This window comes from Cydia amplana, chromosome 15 (genome assembly GCF_948474715.1).
Source record: "Cydia amplana chromosome 15, ilCydAmpl1.1, whole genome shotgun sequence".
Lineage (NCBI taxonomy): Eukaryota > Metazoa > Arthropoda > Insecta > Lepidoptera > Tortricidae > Cydia > Cydia amplana.
The window spans coordinates 15,105,395-15,124,104 of NC_086083.1; the positions used below are offsets into that span (position 1 = coordinate 15,105,395).

Below are 18,710 nucleotides of genomic sequence, written 5' to 3' on the forward strand. Positions count from 1 at the left end.
AAAGTAAATTGTTAAACAATCCTTTATAAACAACTTTGGATGTTAAGATTGTTAAGCAAGTAAATTGTGGTAAGTAGATACTTTTAAACGTAAACTCTATGTATATCTTAATGTGTAAAAATATCACACAGTGGTAGATGTTTTGGCGCATTTTTCTACCTGCTACTCTTGACGCTGGCTGAAACTAGGCGCATCTCTTTTTCTGGTCATCTTGTCACTATTCCTTAATTTTTTTCAGAAACGTGCATGAATAATTTAATACGTAATTCCCAGAGTTTTGGCTGCCTGACAATAATATAAAGTTTGTTTTTGTTCAAGCATTTTGAACTGTCTAATGGTTAATTTTTTGAGGCCTATAAAGTCGCTTTTCGTATGCACTTACCCTTAAGAACAAATCATTAAAACATAGGCCACTTAGGTCACTTAGAATTGACCATTCAGTGACATAGTACAGTCGTTACAACATGTCGTTCCGACACTTTGCAGTGATATGTTCACTTTTAATATGTGTATATTCAAAATCTTTCACTTTGGTGGTAGACACGACTTATTCTATGCAGGATGAGATCAGTATGATAAGGACAAGAATTAAGCCGCTGGTGAAATCCATTGGGAATACAAGCTCAATAGAAAATTTTGTCGTCGTACCTTTTAACGATCCGGGTAAGTGAAATTTTCTCATTTTTAGGTACTTAAAGAAATACGAGTAGTTTGCAACCGAAACCAAAATCAATTACATACATGCAATAAAAGTGTATTATTATTTGGTTATTTTCAGACGTTGGCCCAGCACAAATATTTACGACAGAAGATTCATTCTTGAAAGCCATAGATTCTCTACCGGTGTTCGGTGGCCATGATATCCCCGAAAATTCCCTTTCTGGCTTAGAAAAGGCTTTGCAAGAAAGCAGACCTGAATCAGACATCTTCTTGTTCACCGATGCTTGCGCGAAAGACGAGGCCAAGTTTGGTGATATTGAAAGATTATGTCGTATAACACGGAGCAAGGTACCAATATACCGTGTTGTTTTCAAACTCCGTTATTTTCTAGGGTGCATTCCTGAGCTTAAATTAAGTTACTTTCACAAGTTTTGTAACATACAAGTTCACACTCCTCTTTCTTTCCTATGCTTATGCTTAATATAATTATAAATATTATAATATTGGTAACTCGTGATGACCCTGACTCTCGCGATACAGGCGCTGCCTAGTGCGGGTTTCAGTGCAATGTGCCTTTGTTAAACTTTTATTGTCAAATAAAGATATTGTTATTGTTAAGACACCGGTATTCTAATTAGCTCCGTTTTGAAAATAATCAATAATTACTATTTTTCTGATAAGGCCCCTACGAGCGTGTACACTTGCCTTAGGGCCTGTTTACATATTGATTAGTGTTTAGTTTGAGTTAATACATTTTCTACTAAAAGGAAGTACTATACTAGCTGAGATAATCGATTTTCAAAATGATATAAATTGATAGGTATGTCAAAGTTTTGAATTGTTTGAGTTAAATACCCGTGTTGGCCGTGTTACAACAACGCTACATGCATCATTTTAGTATTTTCTATGAAAATAAAAATAATTGACGTTATCAGGCAAAAGATCAATTTATATTAATGAATGTAACGGTCAACTATCAACCATAATTATGTTATACATACTATTATTGAATTATCAAAACGTGTTTCAGGTCATCGTTTTTATGAGTGGCACTTGCCCGATTTCCGAAAGACACAGGGTAGGGAATTTAGAAACGTACAATCAAGTAACGAAAGTATGTTTCGGAAACATTTTCCAGCTGGACCTAAACAACTATGGACAAGTAAGTTTCCTTACTACTTTCTAGTATTGCTTACTGTTCCTGATGTGTTTATAACATAGGGTGACTGTTACAGTTATTAGCCGCTACATAGTATTTAATTGGCCTTTCCTAACAGATCAGAAAGAAACAAGCCAATTGAAGCCTTATTGTTAAGAGCCCATCAACGTGCACACTAGCGCCACTGCTGAATAAGCGTGATTATTTAAATTTAACGAAATATATTTAAAAAAGGGGGCCGCTACGGACTGTATCTTGTATTCTTGTATTAAAGTACCTTTTGAATACATCAAACTAGTTTCTATGTTGCTGGATTCGTCAATCTATGCGTCCAAAGTTTTAACGGCCGTTTTTGTGATGAGTTCATAGATTGACGAATCCAGCAACATCGAAACTAGTTTGATGGATTCAAAAGGTACCTACTTTAATACAAGATACAGTACGTCTCAGATACAAGATCTTTCGTTAAATTGAAATAAGCACGATTATTTAGCAGTGGCGCTAGTGTGCACGTTGATGGGCTCTTAAGAGTGGCCAATAACTATGTAGTGACCAATAACTATAGCAGTCACACTGCAAGTTACAAATCTTAAAGGTAGAGGTAAAAAAATAGGCTGGTACAGCCAAAAATAGTTATCTTTTAGAAAACCTTTAGGTAGCGGAAACTAATTTAACTAATTTTACAATTTTATAATATATTTTTTCTACTCCAGCACTTAAATGTGTCAATTAAATGACTGACAGTGATATCTAAAGCAATGTCATTTGAATGATTTGTCTATAGGCTCATAAGATGACTGCTAGCAGTCATCTTATGAGTATAATACAACTGCTTTATTTTTTTTAAAGATACAAGTTCCGATCATCTTGATTGAAAGAGGTATGTTTTCATTTACAATAATAACTCTTTTTTTTTTAAATAATAACTCAATTTTTTTTAAATAATAACTCTTTTTTTTTTAATAATAACTTTTTTTTTTTTTTTTGCTGCAGCTGTCATAGAAAAAGTAATGTATGCAACAGCTCATAATTGGTTCTTAAAATTCTCGGGTCTTTTTTTACAAAACTCGACTACGTCTCGTTTTGTAACTTCGACCCTTGAATTTTAAGAACCCTTATTATATCACTGTTGCATAAACTACTATTATACCTACCTCCTTTTGTTTTTTTCTACAATTCTTTAATTATTTTTCCAGGCTTTCCAATTTATGAAAGAAATCGTAAGAGACGGATATAACGATGTGAAGACGTTCGAGCCATTTACTGACTACCGACAGCTATCGGTGAGTTCCTTTCCTTTTCTTTTTCCAATTAATCAAAATCTATTTATGATATTTCCTCCATTTATCGAGAATAGAGGAATTTATGGTTGGCTCCATTATCATCTCTTTTATTTATCTCATGCACAAGCACTATTTAGTTTTAATTTTTTTCCCATAAATAACTATTAGATAAAAGCTTAATGTGCAGTGCCCTACCACCCTACCAGGGCGCGATGTGTTCTACAAATGTTATTGTAACAACTTTAATAGCTACCACGGTTCGCAATAAACGATTCTATTCTATTCTATTCTAAAGTCTGATGGCAGGATCTTAGAGAAATTCATAGATCTTTTCAAATATAATAGGCACACTTCTAGTGATTTCGGTATTTTAGAGAAACTAGTGCTTTTTCTCTCGGAAGTTTCCATTAAACCATCATTATTATTATAAACTGAAAAAATTTATGTAAGACCCAAACGGAGATGGCGGGACAACCTTGATGCATTCTGTGTGGAGTGGCGGGAGTGTGCATTGGACAGAGTCAAGTGGCGGGAAAGAGGGGAGGCCTTTGCCCAGCAGTGGGACACACCAATAGGCTAAAGAAAAAAAGATTATATAATAATTTATGTAATATTTTCTGAAAATAATTTAACTTTTGTTCTAATACGTACCTTCATTAGACTGGTTTTATTGTCACGCGGACCGTCCGTGCGGATCGCTCCGCACCGGACCAATATGTATTAAGTTCAGGGAGCGTTGTAGAGTGGTCCGCGCGGACGACCGTCCACGCAGGCAGCTTTCTCATACAATTTGGCAATCCGCACTGACGGTCCGCGTGACACTAAAACCAGCCTTATTTTTAGTTTCCAGTGGACAGCTTAACTAGAGACGTGATCGTCTCCGTCTCCGGAGATTTTCCTTCTCTGCAGCTCTTTGAAGAGAGTGGACACAGCCCTCGGACTGAGAGCCTGATCGAAACTAGACAACTGCAGGTAAACCCGTTTTGCCGACAGTTTTTTTTAATAGCTTCTTATATTTTGTCTACGTGATTTGGTAGCTACCACCCAACCTACCAACGGAGCGGCAGCTGACGTTCACGAGATTACATTATTCAACCCTTATCGCCCAGGAACAGCTTGTTCATAAATAGACAATTTTTATATAGATTTGCCATCTGGTAACTTTTTTTCCACTACTCTAGATTTATTTACGTTTATTATACTTTGGAGATACATACCTTTGTTATTAAATAGTACAGCATAATTATATTTACCTAAGTGTTAACTTGCAAATCCTCGTTTTGCAGGTTGTCAGAATTGTAGGCCCTCACCGAGGTCTGTATCAAGCCTCAGTGAGGTGTTCGGGAGTGATATCTGTCACCATTTATAAGAGATCGGAATGTCCCTTGGCTATTGGTTTCTCACCATTGTACCCAAGAAGTATAGAGGAGACAACATCATCACCACTACCAGGTATTCTGCTCCTCGCTTTTGTATTTCATCTAAACTCTCGTTTCTCGCTTTTATTTTATTGAATATGATGGCACACTTAAAATTACTTCACTACGATTGCCTGGATTAATCTTCTGAATTTTATTATTGTAAGCCTAATTTACTTTACTTAAAACTTAGAATTAGGTAGTTTAGTATCTATATTCAAACTCAGATTTCTTCTTAGTGTCCAAGTTATTATAGGTTGTAAGAATACATTGTTGTTTCAATAATATTATTTTCAGGTCGAGAAAGTTTTATTTTCGTCCTTGTACCAATGTCATATGAGTACAAGCTAGGTAGTTTAACAATCCACATGTTAAACAAAGATAGCCAGAGAAACGTGAATTTAATGGAAAGTGAAGTAAGCGCCCGAGTCTATATCAGCAAGGCCTATTTCGAGCCTGGGTGTACATTTAGAATGACTGTAAGCATTTCTTTTTATACGTTCTGTATATTTGTGTTAAATTAATATCAGTCATGTTCATCCATGCCTACGTTAGTAAAAGGAAGGGATGTGGGGTCAATTTGCCACAAGGATTTATTTTCTTCTTTTCTCGTAAGAGATCCAATTTTATAATTATCTATGTACCTACCTATCTTTTCTGTTTAGGTGCGAACTCTGGTTTTACACAATGCTTGTTTTACTATAAGATAAGAGTGCTTATAAAACTATGACATACCTATGAGTCCAATGTTTTCGTCTCATTTTTTTTTGTATCCTACTTTTTCCCATTTTTATTTTTTTTACTAGGTAAGTGGAATCGATAAAATTTCTTCAGAACCAGTGCGGATTATCAGCAAAACATTAGAATCGCAAAAAGAAGGTAATACCTCAAAATTAATTCACTAATTTATGAACTTTTAAATTCTATAATTAAATTTGCAAACTTCTGATTTACCAATTTTTTTTAAATTTTGACTTTCCTCGCTAATAATTTTAGGTTTTATATTTTTTCTGATGTTCTTTTACAGTGACAAGAGCATCTTGGTCTGCAGCCATCATTGATTCTATAATCCCGGAGACCTCTTTAACGGACTACAAGAAAAACGCAACAGTTGCGTGTAAGGTCACTGGATACCCTCAACCAATAATCTGGTGGGAAGACAAAGATGGACAGAAGATGACAACTGAGGTATGAAATGCTTTTCTTACCTAGTGCAGGAAATAATATACAATTAAACTAACTGAATCTAAGAAATAAAACATCACCGCATATAAACCTGCAATTATATTGCCAAAGCAGTATTTGATTAGGTCAATTACTAACCATAGCTGTGGTAGCTGTGTATTGTAATTATATATTTTTTATTTATTCCTTTAATACAAAAAAATATTTATTTTATTTCAGGATAGTCTGTTGCAGTATCCAGCAACATACATAAGTTACGTTTCAGTACCGAATATAAAGGAAAATCAAACATTAACATGCAAAGCTAGTACTGATACTGGGAGTGATTCTAAAAGTACAGATCTTTATGTATACAGACCATATGTGTTTCAAATGATCAAAACGCCTGAAGGTACAGTATCGTGACAAGTGTAAGGTCATTTGACATTTGAACTGTTACTTAATAATATGTTACTTAATGAAACACGCAATATATTAACCGAACTTAACACACTCGCTATATTTGCGGGCTTCATTTCTAAAATGTTGTGTCATTTTTAGATATAACTATAGAATATGAAGCAGAAGGAAAACTGTATTGCGAAGTTAATGCTTATCCGGAAGCAGAAATAAAGTGGTATCACAACGACAAGACTGTAGTATTTACTACAAATGAAGCTGTAGATGATGATTCTACTTTTAATAGTTATGATGAAGTAGAATATTTTCAAGAGGATAATGCACTGGTTATTAGAAATATGACTTCAAAATATGTGGGTACATATACTTGCGATGTAAGAAACGGTGCAAATGCTGTATCATATCCCGTCGAAGTCAGAATATCTGGACTTGGTACGTTATTTATCAAACTTTCAGACAATCATTTGTAATTTAACAATTTAACTATTTCTTAAGACAGATTTTTGGTTCTAATTGTAAATACATCAATGTGTTTATTTTTCAGAAACACCTGTGTTAGAAACGACAGAAACAGAATTGACTGCACATCTTGGCGACGAAGTTGAAATTGTTTGCAGGTTTGAATGTGATTCGATTAAGTAACAGTTATTAATTTTATTTAAAATAAGAAAACAAATAGATTCTGATTTCTGTTTTCCTACTAATAGCTATAATTTACTAATTTAAATACAGCTGGGGTTTTTTGTCATGATATAAAATTTGAATATATGGCTTTTTTATGGAGGTTAGAGTCAAATAACCTGTGGCTACATCTGATTATAAAAACGCTTATAGTTTAACTGTTTTCAGTATTTCAAAAGGAAGGCCTTACCCAACAATAACTTGGAAATTCAAACCTGTAGACGGCTATGATTTTACTGATTTACCTAAAGAGGTTGAAATTGAAGAAGGAAAAATAATCATAGGTGAAGCGAAGTCTGAACATAATGGATTTTATAAATGCGAAGCCATCAATGAGCAAGGGAAAGATTCCCGAGAAATACAATTGAAAGTTATTTGTAAGTTTCGACTTTTTTAAACTGCGTCGACCGTCCAGTGGCGCCCTCATTATGGGAATTGTGTTTTCTAATAAACGAATTTACCTATCTCTGTATAAATCAGTAGGTAATGTAGGTATATTAATATTTTGTCCTACTGATTCGCCAACTCTTGGTCTTTGTCACATAGTTTTTGTTTTGCTTTTTTTTGCTTTTTCAACTAAACGGCAAATGATGGCCACATTTTTCCGGTCGACGATGTCTCAAGGGATTCTATATAATTTTCACGTTATCACAATATTGTTGCTTTTGGGGTATAGCTATTTGTCTTTTTAAATACAACAGACATAGTCAACACAAACAAAGGCAATAAAATTCAAGGTGACAGAAGAGAGTCCGTTGTTCTAAGATAAGATTGAGACAATATTAATATAATTTTATATTATATATGTGTTTCCGTCCAAACAATAAGGGAGGTATACAAGCTGAGTTCAAACCATAAACCTTTAAATTTGTAGATGCCCCTAAAATCGAAGACGCAGAAACAACTACACAAGATGTGCTGCTGGACAAAATGGTCACACTTGAGTGTTCCGTGGATGCAGAACCTAAAGCCACAGTAAGGTGGGAACGCGGTGACAGCACATACTTTCCTGATGAGACACATACTGTTGAAGGGAACAGTCTTAAGTAAGTATTATCATTATTATACATCTTATCATATACCTTTAAACGAGCAATTCTTGCATATTTATTTATTTATTTATATATATTTCGGGGATCCCGGAAACGGCTCTAACGATTTCGATGGAATTTGCTGTATGGGGGTTTCGGGGGCGAAAAATGGATGTAGGTCTTATCTCTGGGAAAACACGCATTTTCGGGTCTTTATATGTTTTCTGAGCAAAGCTCGCGCGGTCTCCCAGATATTGTACCCCGGGAAGTAGTGTGCAAATTTTGGTATAGGGTGCAAATTTTGGTATCCTTTGATTATATAGCCTAAGGAGATGTGATAACGTAAACTCTTCGAACAAATTTTTTCACCACTTTTAGCGGGGGGCGAGGTAAACACCTACAGCACACCACCAAAAGATAAGTAACTCAACAGACACAGATTATGCTATTGCGACAAACGCACACTACAAAAAAGTTCAACACATCAAAAATTACAAGCACACAGACAGAGTTTTCACATAACTATGCAGCATACATACGAACATGATAGTGATGGGTCACATCTGAAGAATGAGTCAAATCAGTTTGATGAATGAACTGAATTGTCTTATACTACTACTATTTATTATAAAATTGTAAAAGTGAAAATTCTGTACATTGAAGATATTAGGTAGCCAATAAAATGATTGTTTGTATGTATGGCTGTCTGTATTTATGTGTCTTTGTGTCTTAGCCAGCACGCACAGCTAAACTGTGGAATGAACTGTCGCCCGCGGGATTTCCGGGCTGATACATAGGTAAAGATATCGTCCCATAGAAAATTTGAATTTCGCGTCTTTTTTTACTGACATTATTTGCTTGATCAGCTAAATTAAACAAACTGCAGTGATTGAATGAATGAATGATTCATTCAATCATTCAAATGTTGAGTCGCTTTTTTGACTTTGTCACATCCCTTAAGACCGATTCGTCCCCGTACCACTGTATTCATGTTTACATTTTTCTGTCGTTTATGTATCGCAACGGTTTTTTCTTCAAATGGAGATTGTGCTTCAATGTACATTTAATAGTTAGTATAAATACTTATATATGATAGGAAACGCGATCTTGTTGCGAATTTGAGCTATCAGATCGCCTTTTACACGATAATACTGCACAAGTCATCATTTTTTAAGAGAAACGTCTCGCGACACGGAACGATGCAAAATGGCGGTGAAGCGACTTCAAGTAGTTTTATATAACGTGTTTGAACAGTTGACCAATGTACTTTGCCGGAGGGGGTCGCCCGTGTATCACATCTCCTTAGGCTATATACTCAAAGTTGGTATCGGATGAATTCAGTTGGCACAGATGCATTATAGGTAAAGCTAAGCTAATTTAAGCCGGTAGCCAACCGCCACCCCCTGGCATGTAGGCAGGGGGGGCAGTCAAAGTTACACGCCGCCGCGCTTCAGAAAAAAAACATAGCAGCATCTATATACATAACACCTCGAGCGTGGTGTCATTTTCTGATAAATCGGGGACGAGGAATTCATTTTTGAGACATTGAATACATAGTTTAATAGAAAAAAAGAAAAATATTGACGAACATATCAAAACCGGTCTGCTAATTTTTTTTATTCAACTGTTACTATCTTTGATTTTCCTGAATTTTGTGTACAAAAAAAATGGTGCCTTAAAGAACACTTATCTAACTTTAAAAAAATATAAGCCTTATTATATAAAGTTATCATAGGTACATCTATCAAAAAAAAAATCGAGCATGGTACGCGGCGGTGCCTAGGAACTTTTCCAAACGTCTAGTCTCACATAATTTTTTGCAAGTATTAAGTTGTTTTTTATGAAAAATATAAAGAATACATACTTAACTTACTTATTGACTGTCGCTTATGGTCTGATGCATGAATACAGTGAAACCTCGATAGCACGCATCTCAAGGGAAACGCCAGAAACTTCGTGTTAACGAGGATTAGTCTTATGGAGGGCATTCACTTAAGGAGCTTCTCGTAGGTTTTTGTTCGTCTTAAAGGTCAGGTCAGACTATACAGGGTGGATTTTCTTTTTGGGTCAGTGAGGGCAGCTACCAGATCCCGTGCTGCTACGAGTAAACGGTTTTAGAAGACCTTCCCTCGATTTCAAATTAATGAAGATTGGCTTTTACAGATTTTCGAAAAAACGTACAGGCTGCGAGAAAAAGATAATTTTTGACAAACTTATTTTTTGATGCCAATATATTCCATTCATATTGAGGATCAAAAGCTTGTATGGAACCAAAAAAAAGCAGCACGGGATCTGGTAGCTGCCCTCACTGACGCGAAAAGAAAATCCAGCCTGTATTTTGTTCGCGTTGTAGAGGTCAAATTTCATTCTTCGAGTTATAAAGGTAAAATATGAACTGAATAGTCGTGAAGGGGCTCATTGGTTACTTCCTCTTAATGAGGTTAAATGTTTTGAGTTATGGAGGTTTTGGGCTCTGAATATACGGTTAGGTTAGAAACTACCTAAGTTTGACTTATCTGCAATATAAAGTTAAGTGCTGAATATCGGAACAATCACACCACACAGCACAGTATCAAACAAATAAAATAACTAGTTTAAATGCAGCAGAGTACTCGTCGTATCATCCGAGCGCGAGACCGTACGCCCGCTCACGCTCAGACACAATTCACGTTACCGCGCGGTATATTAATTTATATTACAAAATTTCTTTAATAAATTGTATAAAACTACATATTTTTAGAATCTGCATGAATTAGGCTTTACAACTATATTTTTTTAATACGATGTTGTACATATATTTTAAAGTATTATGTGCTGAAACAAAACATATTAGCTGGCGTTGGGAGATTTTTTCATATATCTTGCAAAATTTATATGAAAAGGTGTACTTTTTGTACTAAAAATGAAATACATCTTTGATTTATCAGGAAATGACACCAAACTCGAGGTGGTAGGTAAATAGAAGCCGAGATGATTCTTTACCTAAAGCGCGGCGGCGTGTAACTTTGACTGCCCCCCCTACCTACCTGCCAGGGGGTGGCGGTTGGCTACCGGCTTAAATTAGCTTAGCTTTACCTATCATACATCAAGTGAATTCATCCGATACCAAAATTTGCACCTTCCATACATTGGGTGACACTACATCCCTAGGCCCTAGCTATTGACAATTTATACAATTAAATTAAGTCATGAAGGAGATACAATATGAAGTTTCAAGACGTCACTTCAGATAAATTAATCGAATGAGTGAGTAAAAGCAACTACTTAATAACTCTTTTAATTTATTTGCCTCTTTTTAAATTGCAAGATCTTTTTCAAATTCAATTACATAGGTAGTTTACATTACATTTCATTAATTTGCTAGTACATTTAAAACAGACATCATTTAAACAAAAATCAATGTAATTCGTTTAGATTGTAGCTTCTCTGATTAGTTATTCCATACCTAAGTAAGATATATCTATCACTCCTCTTTTCTACTATCCACCTGACCTGTAAAGTTACCATCAAATATAATTACATATAATGACGACCAAAATTGCTAAATATATCGACTCACATCCTTCTGGTTATCTATGGTAACAAAGGTGTGTTAAGATATATTTGGCCACTTTGGCCGTCACTATTTCCCGCTGACTGTACCTTAATATTTGTTTTGTTTGAAGGTTTAAGGCGCGTTACAACGACTCGGGCTCCTATCGATGTGTCGCAGAGAACGAGGCTGGCAATGCCGAGAAAACCGTTATCGTTAATGTTCTTGGTAAGAAAGTTACTAAAATAAATTTAATAATGTTAGTTATGCTGGAATGCTTTGCCAGCCTATTTTCCAAATGAGACTAAGTAAGACCGTATTATAAAACATATTAAGAGAGAGACACTATGACCAATACAGATAAAGCAAACAAGACTAATAAATAACGAGTGGCGAAAATAGAATGTTCCGAAATAATACATAAACGTGAAACGAATGAGATGAGCGATGATGGTATACCCTAGATAGCACTATTTTAAAAAAGCTACTGTGAAACTATTGGATTTCTTTTTACACGACTGCCCCAAACAAGGAGTGTTTTCTCGTCAATAAACAAACACCTACACAATATGGGTAAAACAGACAGCCCCATGTGCAGAGCGTGCATAGAAGAAGAGGAAACAACAAAACACATTCTCCTAGACTGCACAGGTAGAAGTATACAGGAGCAAATACCTAGGGACTCCATGCACACTGAAGGAGGCAGTTAGCAACCTGAAGACATTGCTAGGCTTGAGGAGCTGGGGTGGTTAGAGTAGAGCTACCTCGTTTTCACGCAAAACAGGCACAATGGTTGTCGAGTTGCGGAAAATGCCCAGAATAGTGTTGTGAATAACGCTCATTTCGAGGCTTAAAGAATCGAACCCTTAAGGCTCTCGAGGCTTAACCCCTTAAAAGCGGCAAAGACGATTTCTTACATCCATACGCGTAAAATAAATAAATACAATTATCAAATATAGTCAGTCTTCAAGGCTTACGAGTCTTGGGGGCTCGAGTCTTTAAGCCTAAAAATAAGCGTTATTCACAACACTGGCCCAGAAGCACTAACTAACCTACTTTTCACGACAATTTTCATTCCAGTTCGTCCATACATCACTCCAGTGGCAAAAACCGTCACCGTAAGGACTGGTAGCTCCGTAACGCTGCCCTGTCGCGTGGAAGAAGCGAGTCCACCCCCCAACATCACTTGGAAGTTCATAGGGTCGGATAACGTGATGCGTGAACTGAATAGGTGGGTATAGCTGTCCTAGTAAGGCCCATGATCTTACCCGTAGTACTACATACCCCGTAGTACTAAATAGCTAATAGGGGGTATTACTGCAATGTTCTACCGCCAGAGTGCAGCAATAGCGCCTATCGTTAACCATAGAGTAGGTAACTTATGCTGTGCCTTAAACTGTTTTTTGACAAGTTTTCGTAGACATTAAAATATGACATTGATAGGTACATCAAGGCGGTTTCTTTCCAAAGGGCCTACCAGGAAACGTGGAAATCGAAACTCAGCTATCTGCCTATTTATCGCTATAATTTATAACTTTTATAAGCAAGAGTGATAGAGAGGTTAGATAACAAGATTTCGACTCTGTCGTTTGCGGTAGACACTTAAGATTATGACGGATTTGTAGAAGTTGCGCCCCCTACGCAGAGTTTTGCGTAATATTTCCTATTACTGCAACGTAATTTTAATAATTTCAATTTGTTTGATTCGAATTCGAAACAAAATATATTCTACCATCCATCCGGACATAAAGCGTTTCCGCCCAAGCTGAAACGGAGACTTTCGCTAACGCTCAGTCAATTAATTAGTTGACCCTAAGCTATATTCTTGCTAAGATTTGGTAAATATACCATGTTTTTCGCTTTTCCAGGACAGAATCCATATTTTTGTCGGAGCACGTTATAAGCAGAGCGTCGAGAGCGGAATCCGGGAAGTATATTTGCTACGTCGATAATGTCGCGGGTTGGGACCTCATCGAAATAGTTGTCAATGTAAAATAACCTGTACAGCTATGATGATTAAGTACACTTTTAATCGTTTTTTAAGCGTCATTCTCACACTTATATTATTTTTAGAAAGTAAGAACCACGATTACATGCAATGAAAGCACTAAATCTTAAGTCCTCTTTAGAATTAAGACATAAATAAAATATGTACCTACATTGTAATAATTATGAATGTTTTTTTATTTAACGCACATTTTGAAATAAAAATGTGCTACAATTATCATAAATAACAATTAGTAACAATTAAGGTAAGGTACCTAGTACCTACTTATCAGTAGGTAGTACAATATTCTAATTTTATGTATAATTAAAAATAATTTACAATAATATCACAAATGAAATAGTGACTAAATAAAAAAAAAATACCTAAGTCTAACTAACAGAACCAATTATAAATATTATAATACTCGCTTATTCATTATAGTGTATTTCGCAATCAATTTTCTGGCCTTTGATTCATACAATAACATTTTTATAGTACGTTTTAAAGAGCTTTCTAACGAAATTTTAATAAGCCTTGTAGTAACTAGCTATTTTTGTGTTCTACTTACGTCCCAGAATAAATAATAGCGCTAGGTCTAGAAGATTCACTCTCTAACAAAACGCGTCTATTACGACAGCATGGGCGTCCGTTCCGTAAGTGTAAGGCCTGAGTGGACGCTCGAGTTGGGCGTGCAGCGGAGCGGGGCGTGCGGCCTTAGTGCACGCTGCTCAAATCACTTGGGAGCTCGACGCCACGCTGCACGCCCCGCCGAACGCTCCGCTTCGAGCGTCCACTCAGGCCTTACACTAATGGTGCGCGGCAACTACTATGGCTAGACACCAAAATCGGTGTGGGCCGCATCTTGTAGCGACGCGACCAAATCGCGGAATGAGCCACGCCGTGGCCGAGCCAGCGGAGGCGGTAGGCTTTTGTCTTCCCGATATCTTATCTTAAATAGTGATACCCATAACGCCTTGGTTTGCGGGTTGTATCGTCCAGATCGTCCTTAACTGGCTGTACTGGGATGTGCCCGAAGACCGCCAAGTGCCCGTTGTTTGTGCTTTTCGCCTTGACAGTGATTTCGCCGTTGGGTAAATGTTCCAGTTTCAGTGCCTGCGAAAGAATATCAACATGTCACATAACCTGCACATAACTGACATACTTAGGTACTGATTATTATGACATTAACTTAAGTAGATACTTGTTAAACTTTTTCCATTATTATTAGGAATGAAATGAGACAAAGTCAATTTTTTGGTAGAGAATTTTTTAACTTATCATAACTAGGTTGGCAATGTTGAGAAATTTTACGTTGTTAATTAAACAATTTAGACATGCTGTTTATTTACATGCCAAGAGAAAATAAGTAACTTTGGTCCTTTTAGGAAAAAACATAAGAAGACACGGACGTGGACATGCGATATGCAAAAAATCTTTTTTTTTTCGCTTTTTTAAGTACAAAGTATGAATAATATACCTTGAGATTATCCAACCAGGCCACGTGATTCCCAATATTATTGCCTTTTTCGTCGTAAACCCTCAATTCAACGTCTTTTCCTGACGCAGAAACTAACACGTAATCGTTGGATTCGCGTTTGTTGAACTGAAAACGAAAATCAAATCAAGTTAGGTTATAATATACCTACAATCGGCCGGATTCGAACAATGCTTATAAGAAGCCACAGCGGTACGATACCGATCTGTCAGTGTAAAGAGTGAAGATTTTTGGTTGAAAAAATACTTGTTAGAAAGGGGCAAATGGCGGTTACATGTTATAATTATAGCTTTTTATAAAACGAGACCCAATAAATTGGTAAAACTTTTTAAGGCAGTGATATTTCGTATGTAAGTAATGTAACTTTGAAGTCTACGTACTTTTATCTCGATTCTTCGCGATGAAGGTAGTAGTGTAGACTTTATAACATTCTTGGCGACTTTTATGCTCTCCCTTATGTACTGGAAGGTCTGAAAAATACAGTTAAGGAAAAATTATACACGGAAGTCACGCAACCGTGCTTTTTCACAGGTTGTTGTTCAGTATAATTTAGAGTAAGGTAAAATAGAAAATTTAATTCACGGAAATTACAAAAAAATTAGATCTTTTATTTTATTTTACACACGATTTAAAATTTGATGAAATTGTCTCAATAGTGGTCAATATTTAGAACTAAACGCTAAACGAAATCTGATTGATTTAAATATAAACTATTTGAGAGTCCTCTTATTTCTTTTTTTTATGATTACCTATATTGGATCAGATTTTATGTAATAAGTACTTACTCACACATTTAAGTAAATAAAATACATAAATGTAACGTTCGAAAACACCAGGAAATATTTTTAAATTCAAACAGGATAAAATACGTTCAAAGTGTTTTATATCCAATAAATACCTTGTCTAGTTGACTGTTGCTTATTCGAATAAGTTCCCCGCCGCACACCACTGTTATGTCGTTATAAATATCGTCTATTTGGGAATTGTTCGCTTGGTTATCTTCGGTTAGGATGAAAAAGATCTGAAATTCGTTATAAAACCTTACGTTACAAAAATGTGGATAGGTAGGTTACCTATATAATAATTTTATTTCGCCATTAGGTAACTTGTAGGTATTAGGTAAAGCCTGACCAGGAATATAATATGATCACGCGCCATGTTGCGGAATTTCACTGATACTATTTTTTTCATACTATACACAGTGAGTATTATATTCTTTGTACTATACTGAACTGTCATCCTAATCACCCTAGCACCCCTAAGAATAACAGCGCCCTCTTGACAATGATTATATATTTCTGGTCAGGCTATACTTAATGTTAGTACAAAAGTCAATGCAAAGATGGCAGAAGAAATTGACTGCTATATTAAAGGCGCAGGCGTTACTAAAGAAAAGTAAACTTGTATTTAGATCTTCGTAGGATACATCTTGACTATTAATAGGTATACTTACTAATTTTAATAAGGTAAGGATAGTAAAATCTATTCGTCTATAGTTTGCAGCCCAGATCCAAATTGTACGGTAATTTCATCGAAACTAGTTGGATCTACATTGCAAACTCTTTTACAAACTGACATTTTAAAAACTTGTCTGTGTATTTTCAACCATCTACATAGTTGATTTTTTTTTCGAAAACGATTTTTCTGCTCTACACAACACAACCGAGGTTTAAACCCACAATGTTTGAACGCCACACACTTAGAAAGCTTATGTGAGCGCATACACTTCATTTTGCGATTGTCTAAAGTCAATTTTAAAAAGAGGCACCAGACATTGTAATTTAAATTAAGATAAGCACTGAATAAATCATTTTTTTCTGATTCTCACCTTGCTCTTCTTACTCCGACACAGTGTTTTGACTTCCTCAAACCTGTTGTAGTCTTTGGCTAAAGAGTGTGTAAAAACGTACAGGTACGAGCCAATCTGGGTCTCTTGGAGACCTTTCACGATGCCTGACAGCGCCATCTCTGGACCAACGTTGGCGCTTTTGACGTCGATCAAGTCAAATGCCTTCCTGACTAGTCGAATGTCTTGAGTCATAGTTCTAGTGATCTCTGAAATTGAATAAGGTTCTGTTAAAAATCAGTTTGTTACAAGCTCTTGTTTACAAAGGGTGCATGAGGTAGCTTCGTAAGCTACTAAACAAGAAGCGCTTTCTACTGTTACAGTAAAGGTTCCGTCACAAAGGCGCGTTTTCCGGGCGGGGCGTGAGCGGAGCGTGAGCGTTTCATATGTAAAAGCGGCGCGCCCCGCCCGGAAAACGCGTCTGTGTGACGGAACCTTAACGCATCTTGCTTACTGTTACAGTAGAAAGCGTTGCATTAGCGCAAGTGTTGCTAAAGTTCAGTTTTTATAGATATTTGCCATTTTGAAAATTGTCGAGCTTCCGAAGTTATTTCCAATGCACCTGAATTATATGCTTTGATCTGAACTCGTTTCATCATGACACAAGAGCTAAAGGTGCTGAAAATGTTATCGATATGCACTTTAATCCGTTATGTCGCAATATATTTAGATATTACTAAAAATCCAGGCCGCTAGCTAAAATTTTAACTCAGTTCCTCAAAAAGTGGTAATTTACGAAGTTGTTTATCGTGTAAAAAGCTCGATCTTATTACTGTTACTATTATTTTATGTCTAAATTTACTTACTTTTAATCCTCCACACCAAGGGTTTGTATATCAACTACTTTTTTATATTTTATACTCAATATTAAGCCAAAAAAACTTGTTCTTAGGCGTATAGGTAACATTCTAATGCTTATGCTAAACAAAAGATCGAAATCCATAAACATACCTGGTTCATTAAACGTGATCACTAATATGTCATCAATTAAAACTTCGTTCAGAATCATATTCACCATATCTTTAGCGTATAATTTCACTTTTAACATGTCACCCGCTGAAACCACTGAATTGTCTATCACAAACGCTAGACTAGCCTTTTGCTCACATGTCACTTGAAAAGTTAAAAATAAAAACGTTAACAAGAACAATTTTAGCGACATTTTTGACGATCTGTATGTCAATGCAGTGATGTCTGAATAAGTTATGTAGATTTATATAAGTGTAACATACCTAAATGGGTAACCCAACTGAATCGCTGACGTTCTTGGACTTACCAGCGCAAGTGTCTCCGATAATTAACCTTAATTGTACAGCAGCAGAGTCTAATTTAGTAGTTTATTAGATTAAATATAAGTTATTTTGAATAGTTGCTCAACTGATAACGGAGTCGCGGAATCGATAGGGCCCCATGGTCAAAACCTCAAGACAAATAAACATAATGTACATAGTACAGTCAGCAGCAGAAGTTGCTAAGCGGGCGAGGTGTTCACAATGATCTTGACGCGACTTTATTGTTAAGAGAATAAGAGCGTGTAAATGTAATTTTGACCGATGACTTTGCTTCATCGGTCTATTATTTAATTGTTAAATAAAGTACATAGTACAGCCAGCAGCAGAAGTTGCTAAGCGGGCGAGGTGTTCAAAATTACATTTACACGTCTCTTCTAAAATTCTTTTGTATGTCCGGATGTTCTCCTCCAATTTTCGCATTTCTCAACCAATTCTCGTGAAATTTTGTGAGCAGGTTTAAGAATTACTTAGGTTTTTTTTGTCAAATCAGTTGGGGTTCATATTTCATATTTATTTATTGCAACCATGGTATTTTTATCGATATTACAACTCACAAGCGACCAGTTATCGTAAGATAATGTTTTGCTAAAGATTATTTAAATATTTATAAGCTTTAATTACTTATTTAAATAACTTGCAATGTTCTTATGTGGATACGTAATAAACTATTTAAGTTTTAATATTGTCTTCGATTACAACGATAGGTATACCGGTCTACTCATGAAATGAAACTATTTCAATG

The 18,710-nt window shown here is 35.9% G+C and overlaps 2 protein-coding genes across 2 annotated transcripts; one reads left to right on the top strand and one right to left on the bottom strand.

Moving 5' to 3' along the window:
- Positions 1-444: 444 nt before the first annotated feature.
- On the top strand, positions 445-13,346 carry LOC134654839 (hemicentin-2-like). Its single transcript, XM_063510309.1, has 17 exons — positions 445-663; positions 779-1,008; positions 1,691-1,822; positions 3,016-3,102; positions 3,946-4,074; positions 4,389-4,554; positions 4,818-4,999; positions 5,327-5,399; positions 5,548-5,708; positions 5,925-6,096; positions 6,246-6,536; positions 6,649-6,721; positions 6,954-7,162; positions 7,660-7,831; positions 11,482-11,576; positions 12,429-12,579; positions 13,217-13,346. Exons 1-17 carry the CDS (start codon positions 465-467, stop codon positions 13,344-13,346), a joined length of 2,652 nt encoding a protein of 883 aa, XP_063366379.1. The 5' UTR covers positions 445-464.
- A 934-nt stretch (positions 13,347-14,280) lies between these two features.
- On the bottom strand, positions 14,281-18,022 carry LOC134654889 (hemicentin-2-like). Its single transcript, XM_063510350.1, has 6 exons — positions 17,628-18,022; positions 16,659-16,885; positions 15,729-15,851; positions 15,211-15,300; positions 14,813-14,938; positions 14,281-14,448 (listed from the first exon to the last, which is right to left on the bottom strand). The coding sequence occupies exons 1-6, from the start codon at positions 17,836-17,838 to the stop codon at positions 14,281-14,283; spliced, it is 945 nt and encodes a 314-aa protein (XP_063366420.1). The 5' UTR covers positions 17,839-18,022.
- Positions 18,023-18,710: the final 688 nt, after the last annotated feature.